The sequence below is a fragment of the Dermacentor andersoni genome, chromosome 10, assembly GCF_023375885.2.
Source record: "Dermacentor andersoni chromosome 10, qqDerAnde1_hic_scaffold, whole genome shotgun sequence".
Classification (NCBI taxonomy): Eukaryota; Metazoa; Arthropoda; class Arachnida; order Ixodida; family Ixodidae; genus Dermacentor; species Dermacentor andersoni.
Window position 1 is genome coordinate 31862124 of NC_092823.1, and position 7928 is coordinate 31870051.

At 47.4% G+C, this 7928-nt stretch overlaps 1 protein-coding gene across 1 annotated transcript; it reads right to left on the reverse strand.

Annotated features, from left to right (window-relative positions):
- Nucleotides 1-767: 767 nt before the first annotated feature.
- LOC126519105 (iripin-2-like) lies at nt 768-6604 on the reverse strand. The gene is made up of 3 exons (XM_055065088.1): nt 6501-6604; nt 6219-6393; nt 768-1959 (listed from the first exon to the last, which is right to left on the reverse strand). The coding sequence occupies exons 1-3, from the start codon at nt 6602-6604 to the stop codon at nt 1621-1623; spliced, it is 618 nt and encodes a 205-aa protein (XP_054921063.1). The 3' UTR covers nt 768-1620.
- Between the last annotated feature and the right edge of the window lie 1324 nt (nt 6605-7928).

Below are 7928 nucleotides of genomic sequence, written 5' to 3' on the forward strand. Positions count from 1 at the left end.
ATTCAGGGTTCACTTTTCCATCGAAAGTGTGGTATAGAAGCTCCAGGAGCTAACTACTTTGTAGGTAAAATTTGGAGTACAATATACTACGTAATGTGCAGATTAAATGGCTTTTAACAGCATCGCATTCAACAAAAATTACGCAGCAGAAACCTGAATAGCTTGCAGTCAGCGGTTGATTTGACACAGCAGGCCTCCGACGTGCTCACTCTTCGCGCTGCGGTAGCACCTTCGAAAGTTATGGTTATCCGGTTTCCAGTCGACACCACCCTTTTCAAAGCATAGCTTTCTTTCCGAATCCTCCCAGTCTTTCCTAAGAGTGGCTGCTCCTGCTCTCTTGCTGAATAGATTATTCCTCAAACAATTCACTCTGCCCGATTGCGCGATTCAACCTCAGCCCTCCGCGCGTCTTACAGATGCTCTAACCTTTCGACAAACCAGCCAGATAGTCTGACAATTAGCACGTATATTTCTATTGCGTAAACGTCAACTCACTCTCTGAGATGGTTGGGGCGTGTGGCACTTTTCGTAGCACGGGTGCGAGTAACGTAGAGGAAGCGGTAGGGGCGAGGGCCTTTGCGGTGTCATTGCACTTACACTGCAATACTGCAGAAACTAACACAGATTTCGGCACTCTTCATGAATGTAAACATAGCTTCGCCGTATTTTGATTCGAACAAGCTACGTTGAATCAACTGCAATCGTTTGCTTTCTTTTATAGCATGTTTCACCTTAAGGTATGTCTGACATAAGCGCATACTGGCATACTGGAGCTAAATACTGGCTTCCCTCGCGTCGACGCTTATTCTTTGTGCGTTGTAGTGAAGCGTGCCTTGGTGAACGCAGCCACCTCTGATTGACGTGGTCGCCCCTGCTGCAAGAACTGCCGAATCTGCTTCTATAGCGTTCATGCGCGCTTTCTAGGAAATTAAAATGCGTGTCATTCGACGCATCTCAATCTGTTACAATGGCAACATGCAGTTCTCGCAAATATTTGCTTTAATCATGAGCTTGCTTTATTCACACTCCTATAGAACGATTACACCACTAATGGCAATTTTAAAATTCGTAGCGCGTTTACACGGCGTCGCATGTGCGCCATGTTTCTCCGTACATATAAAAGCACACTCATCAGTGTCCGTTCACCCTTATTGTGTAGTGCTATTTCGTCTACTTAAATCACTGAGTGCTTTAGGTGGGATTCAGTGCAAGACTCAGCAATAACCTGCATTCTGTAGCTGACTCTTAAAGAATTCCGGGCTAGTATGGCTAATGGTTCGCTTTTCTAACAAAACAGATGTTCAGAAATATCTGCAGGCTTTCCATACGTTGAGAATAAGTTGTTAGAGCATAAGATGCACGTAAAGTTTCAATAACTGCACTTGAGAAACGCCAAATTATGAACACAGTATGCATCAGATACTTGAACAATGCAGATGGCACATTATGCAGAAGAGAGCCACAAAAAGCTAGGACTGCGCATGGTTTGTTGTCTGGAACTAAAACTAATACATATTAGGAGTAAGACAGGTAAAATTGAAGAGAACTAATAAACAAAATCAAATCAGAAAGCAATAAGTATACCAAAACATAAGGGGTAATCATTCCGGCAAAAAGAAATCACCAGGTGATCTTGCGCACAGACCCAAGCAGTATCAGAGTGTCCGGGTTGGTGCAGATTAGAAAGAAGAGAAATGGCCGGTTCACGACGAACTCATCTCCGTGCTGCGGGCTCTTTACAAGGGAGGTAAGTCCTTGTACGAGCGCCGTACCAAGCTGGCCCGCCTGCATCGTCGAGTGCGAGTGGCTGCGGCCTCCAGTCCTTGCCGTCTCGAAGGCGGCGGCATGGCGAATCATCGACACGCGTTTCTCGCCCGCCTTCGAGCCCCAAAGCAGGGCCCGATCACTGAACACGTCTCGAACACCCAGCGCCGACAGGGCCGGGGCTAGTTCGGTGACCTGTCGGAAGGGGTGGGCAACATCCACTGGCCACTTAGCATGGCTGCACCAGCTATTGTCTATAGGTAAGTATTGCGCGTGAAATAGATGGAATTTGTCAATACTTGAATTACCCCAATACAGGCACGCACAACTTACCCTTTTATATCGTGCTTGTGCGTCAGCTGTACTACAGCATACAGAAACCCGGTTCTCTACATAGTTAGCTCAAGTACAACAATGGCTCACACAAGGCCGTAACGCCTGCGGCTCGGTAATGTTCATGCACCTGTACGGGTAGGTTTCTTGTATCTGTTAATAAAAAGGCGAAGCCACATGGCTGCGGAAGTAACGAAGCGAACCTCCGGTGAAAATAAATGGGGATTTGTGCAGTGGCGCTTGCGTCAACTGACGAAGTCAGTGTATGCCCTGGTAAGCAGGCTGGACTTGGCCTTCGCGTGTGAATCCAGCTTAAGGCGGATACGCCCGTCGTAAGTACTATTCCAGCCTTTTTCGCTCTGACAGTGGTCATGTGACACATCTATAGCGAATCATAAGCCAACAAACATTGACACCAAGGGCAACATAGGGTAAATCACTTGTACTTACTAAATTAATTAAAGAAATGATAAACTAATCTAATGGAAAGTGGATGAAAAAACAACTTTGCGCAGGTTTGGAATGATCGCATCTGTAGCTAGGTGAACAGTATTTTCCTCTCTTACTGTAACGTGAACGGATTCACAAAAGGCAATTGGCTCACTACGCAGACGCGACAAACAGAGATAATGCTATCGGCCTTGCGAATAACAAATTAATACGACTTATCGATGGAGACACCAAGGTGCAGACAGTACAAAGGAGTTAATCTATAGTAGGCAAACAAGTGAACCATCAGCCCGCGGCCAATCATTTCACAAGGGCCTGGTTCCGCTGTAGAAACCTTGGATCTTGCAGAAGGGTACACATTACACTCTTAAGAAGTATGCACCCTTCGGAACGTATCTCGTCCGACAACAATAATTGGCGTCTAGCTTTCTTTCGTTGCCTTTCTTTAATGCTGTGAGGCTGGTACTTCAAGGTCATGCGGGGGATGCAATTTACCAGGGTGACATATAATTCTTGACAGTATGCAACAAGCGCAGATTTTTCAAAAAAGAAAACGCCAGCAAGGGCGCTATAACATAAAGCTCTTCCAAACTTTTCTATTCCAATTCTGCAATCAGCCCTCCGAGGTTGGTCAAAACCTTTCTTGTGTCACCTCCACTTCGCATGTCAGCCACGCGATGTCAGGCAAACCGCAATAACTCCCTATCTAATATGACGTGTACACTCTGATTATACATGATTGAGCTAAACAAAAGAAAAATAGCTGTTTCGATTCGACGCCATTTTCCCATTAGCCCTCGGCTATTGGTCAAAAGTTTACGGGCTGCACCCACTCCATCTGCCTGTCACGCAACCTCACAAAACCGCAAAAACTCACGGCCTCAAAGTGACGGGTACTCGTTAAAGATGCGTTAATATGCCGAACAAAACTGAATTTTCCCTGAATAGCCGTAGGCTGCCCTGTTTGGAAAGGAATAAAATATGGCTGCCGCCGATCGCTCAAGAATTGCTACTAGCACGTGCCGGAGATCATAGGCTTATTAGCATACACGAAAACTTACTGCGTGGCCGTGTAACATTCTCGAGCACTTTCGTCACGTTTACGACCTCGCTCATCCAACATTTCTTTGCTGAGGATCCTTTTTAACGGCATTCTTAAGCTTCCGTTGCGTACCGCCGCGATTTTCCGCCAGCAACCTCAAGCTATGAGAAAGCGGACCAATCACAGAAGCCGGTACCACACTCTTCATCCGCGGTTATCGATGTTCAGCGCACTCGCTCGGCCCCATCGTATCCCTCTCGACTTGAGCGTGCGCCTCGCCTCTTCTCAGCCAACTAAATATGACAAACCGCTCAATGTAGGCAATGTTATTCGTTTTTAAAGCAAACAAACGTGACCTCCTATAAAAGAGGAGAGCGTTTGATTGGTCTGTTTAGACAACCCTGCGGGTCTCCGCCGGATGCTTGCGTCGGCGTTACGCAAATTTGACGTCAGGAGATTGGAATGAAACATATTGGAATAGTTTTACGTTATAGGCCCCAAAATGACGATTATTGTTGGGGGTGAAGATAAGCCCTTAAGGACGCTAAGTTTTTAAGAGTGTAAGGAACATTGCACACTTAAGGGCGTTTTCTCGAGTCTATTACTCATGCCGATATATTCATGAAGAACGGTGTTTAGGCGAACTAGTACTCCCGTTTGAGAGGGTGATTATTTTGCAATTGCGCCCTTTACTCCCGATGAGTGTCTGCCGAAGCGCGCACTTTTACTCTATCATTACCCATGTCTTTCCAGCACCCATCCAAGCAATCTGGAAGTGCTTTGCGAGGCGTTTGTAAGAAAATTAAGCGAAAATAAAAAGCCTCGCCACCTGAATTCAACATGCAGAATGAGACTCGCAAGAGTTAACTCTCCACCGCTCCACCGACATAATTAAAGAAAATAATCCATCACCTGAAGAGTCCAGTAGCGCCTCTAGCTACTGTGCTAGGCTGACGCCTTGCTTTACGATGCTTCAGTTTGGCTGTGAATGAGCACCGACGTGAAACAACTTAGCTGAAGCTAGCAGTAACATGGGAAAGGCAGAAGGGAGAGAAGAGGACAAACTAGATGAGTTTTTGCGCTTGACGATCGGGGCGCGCCACCTTCACAATGAATACTTTGTTCCTAGCGGTAGAACATAGTTCCGCATGCAGCTCAGAATGTTTATTCTAATCAATACTGCAAAAAGCAATTCAAGACTTACTGCACATGCTGAGCTGTTCGTAATGCTGCTACCTAAAAAACATACGCCTAAAGAACTATGAGCGGCCAACACGCCGTGATGCGCTGACGATTAGCAGCTGACCTACAAAAGAACCCCTACCTGGGACAACCTAAACGCAGTCAATGGTAAAAACCAAAACGCCAAGTAGGAAACAGCAGAAAAGTGATGTGTCTTTCCACTTCACCACCGGAGACGCCATGTACATGCACTAGCAGGTTGACATCCATAGCCGATATTGTGATTATGTCAAGTGCTCCAACAAGCAAGCGGCTGAAACCCATGTATGGTTCGTCACTTGCTTGAAATCTTGATGTGCCCGAGCAGCCTTAATTATTAAAGTGGAAAGTTGGGCGAGTTGGTATGCATCCATAATCGTAACAGCGCGAAGAAAATGACGACAGAGTGAAAGGACACAGGACGAGCGCTGACTCACAACTAAGTTTACTGAAACACACACATCGAGGACACAGGCGATTACATGGTCAATCGAAGAACGCAGAACAACCAGCGCACATGGATGAAGGGTATTTGTTACAGTATCGAGCTATGTAGGTAAATTAATCCCTGCGAAGAAAGCGTGATCGAAGGCTGGCTAATGCACCACGTGCCATTTCGCTCAATGTCGGTTGCTTTTATGACTCATCTGGTGGATACATCAGTAAGCTTAAACAACATTGTTGTTTCTTTGAACATAGACTTGTACTGGGCGGCAATGGGCAGACACATGCGCATAATCATTCTTGTCCAAGGAAAATTCATGCTCCCTGTCTCACATTGATGCATTGGCCGGTTTGCTCTATGTACACTCGCCCCACTTGAGCGAGAGAGAGTACATCGAATTAGTAATGCAGCCTACATACTTATAAACCTGATTCACGTTGCAGCTCACATTAGAATTAGGTTGTGCTCCACTTGTTCACCTTTCGACTGCCAGACAAATAGCACTGAATTTTCCAGAAGACATCAACCAGGACGCACGGTCAACGCAGCAGCACTAAACACAGTGACTTAAGTGAGCGACACACTTAGCGACAAGTAATGATCTCGCATTTACGCACAATAAGGATTGTGTATTACGTCCCTGGTTGATCTGTGTTTTTCGTTCAGATGTTCCGTGATCTGTGCTGTTGCGCCATATAGGATCACGGCGGACGCACTTCTCATTCGCTTATTGTTGATCATGTTTGTATAGAGCCCGGAAACGAGATGCTCGGACAATAATACCAAAATTGGTCATATGCGGCTGTCTACATCTCACAGAAAACAATGTCCTGCACTATGCTACGTGAAGCTACTCTTGGGGAAGCCTGGAGTAGCACATTTCTCTCGTGAAATCTCCCGCGACTTGTCCTAAAATCAGTATCTCTCTGCAGCCTTCGTGAACTGAGTATAAGTCATGCTCACCTGCTTGACCTTGAAAAAGGGCAGGCTCACATTTATTTCGTCCCGTGGTCGCAGCTCGCCAAGACACTGCAAGGCTGTGACGGTGTTCAGCTTAGCCTCTACGCTGTCAAGCCCGTTATGCTCGTCCGGGAGGAAGATAACCAGCGAGAACTCAGGCCCGTGCTGTGGTTCCTCACTGCAGTTAGCAAGAAAGAAAGACTATTTGTTACTGTGTTGCAAATTTATTTAAAACGTTTTCAAGCATTTTTTTAAAGCCCACCCTGCATTCTTGGGACAAATTACCCACATCGCAGGTGAGCGGTGGCGGCGTCTCCTGCTCCTCTAGCTTGGACGAGGCTGCGCATGCCGACACGCACGGCCGAACTCGGGCGTGGCCCAGGCGCCATGTCTTGCAGGTTATCAGCGGAAAGACTGGTCGGACCCTTGATGGCTAGTCCTTTGGTATAAGCTGTTTAACCGCGCCACTAGTGTTGGATGTCGCGTGCTCTCAAATTCGCGATACGTGTTGATACGAGGGGCGGCACGAAGCGTTCGCTCCCCCCCTCTGTTCGCGCTTTTGATTGCACCGGCTTTGTGACAGGGAGTGTTCGCGATCATCGATATATATATATATATATATATATATATATATATATATATATATATTGACACGTGTACTTGTCCTTATCGGGCGACGCGGTTCACGGCTTAACACATGTTATCGCAAAGCGCCGGACGCGCCTGGATGTAACGGACGTTTATGGAATGCTATCGATGGTTCCATCCGCTGCCTGTGACCGAACCTTGTGTAATCTGATTGCACCTGTGCGCAACGCGAATAATGTAGAACTTTGTGGAATGCACGCGGGTCCCAGCGATTCCTCTGGAATATTCGACGACTGATGTATAAAAGCCGACGCGCTTGACCGCTCATCAGATTTCCGACGATCGCCGGCCGTGTTCGCCGCTATCGTTGTGCTATAAGTGTAGCCTGTTTTTGAGGGCACAGGTTCACCCAATAAAAGTTAGTTTTGTCTTTCACAGTATTGCTACTGTGTTCTTCAACGTCACCCCCGCGTGACATCTAGTGGAGGTGCTTGTGCGTTCATGTACCGAACGCCCCCGCAAAGCCGCGATCCAAGCCTGAAGCCCGAGGACAAAACGAACATCGCGCAAGCCGAGCGTGCTAGCCGTCGACTGCAAGGACTGCCCCAGAGCGCGGACTTCTATCTGAGAGGACAAAGCGGATCGTGGCGAACACAACCCCAATGACTGCCCCAGCGTCCCACGTTAAACTGCAACAACCTCGGGACCCACCGACCTTTCATGGAGCAGCTACTGAAGACCCGGAATCCTGGCTGGAGACCTACGAAAGAATCGCGACTTTCCACAACTGCGACTCCGACGAAAAGCTGCGGCATGTATAATTCCCATTAGAAGGTGCCACCAGAACATGGTTTGAGAACCGGGAGTCGACCATGACAACATGGGACCAGTTCCGTAGCGGCTTCCTGCGCAAGGAAAGGGCCGAAGCTATGTTGGACGCCCGAGTGCAGCTACCTAAAGAGAACGTTGCCATCTTTACGGAAGAAATGAGCCGACTGTTCCGCCATGCCGACCCGGATATGTCCGAGGAAAAGAAACTCCGTCTACTGATTCTTGGTGTAAAGGAGGAACTTTTCGCCGGTACAAAGCCCACCGAAGACTGTCGACGAGTTTCTTCGCAAGGCC

Coding starts and splice junctions, on each gene's coding strand:
- LOC126519105 (XM_055065088.1), bottom strand. CDS start 6,604: ATGGCGCCTGGGCCACGCCCGAGTTCGGCCGTGCGTGTCGGCATGCGC. Junction 6,394..6,500: donor ACCGCTCACCTGCGATGTGG/GTAATTTGTCCC, acceptor TGCTAACTGCAG/TGAGGAACCACAGCACGGGC. Junction 1,960..6,218: donor CCTTTTTCAAGGTCAAGCAG/GTGAGCATGACT, acceptor CCCTTCCGACAG/GTCACCGAACTAGCCCCGGC.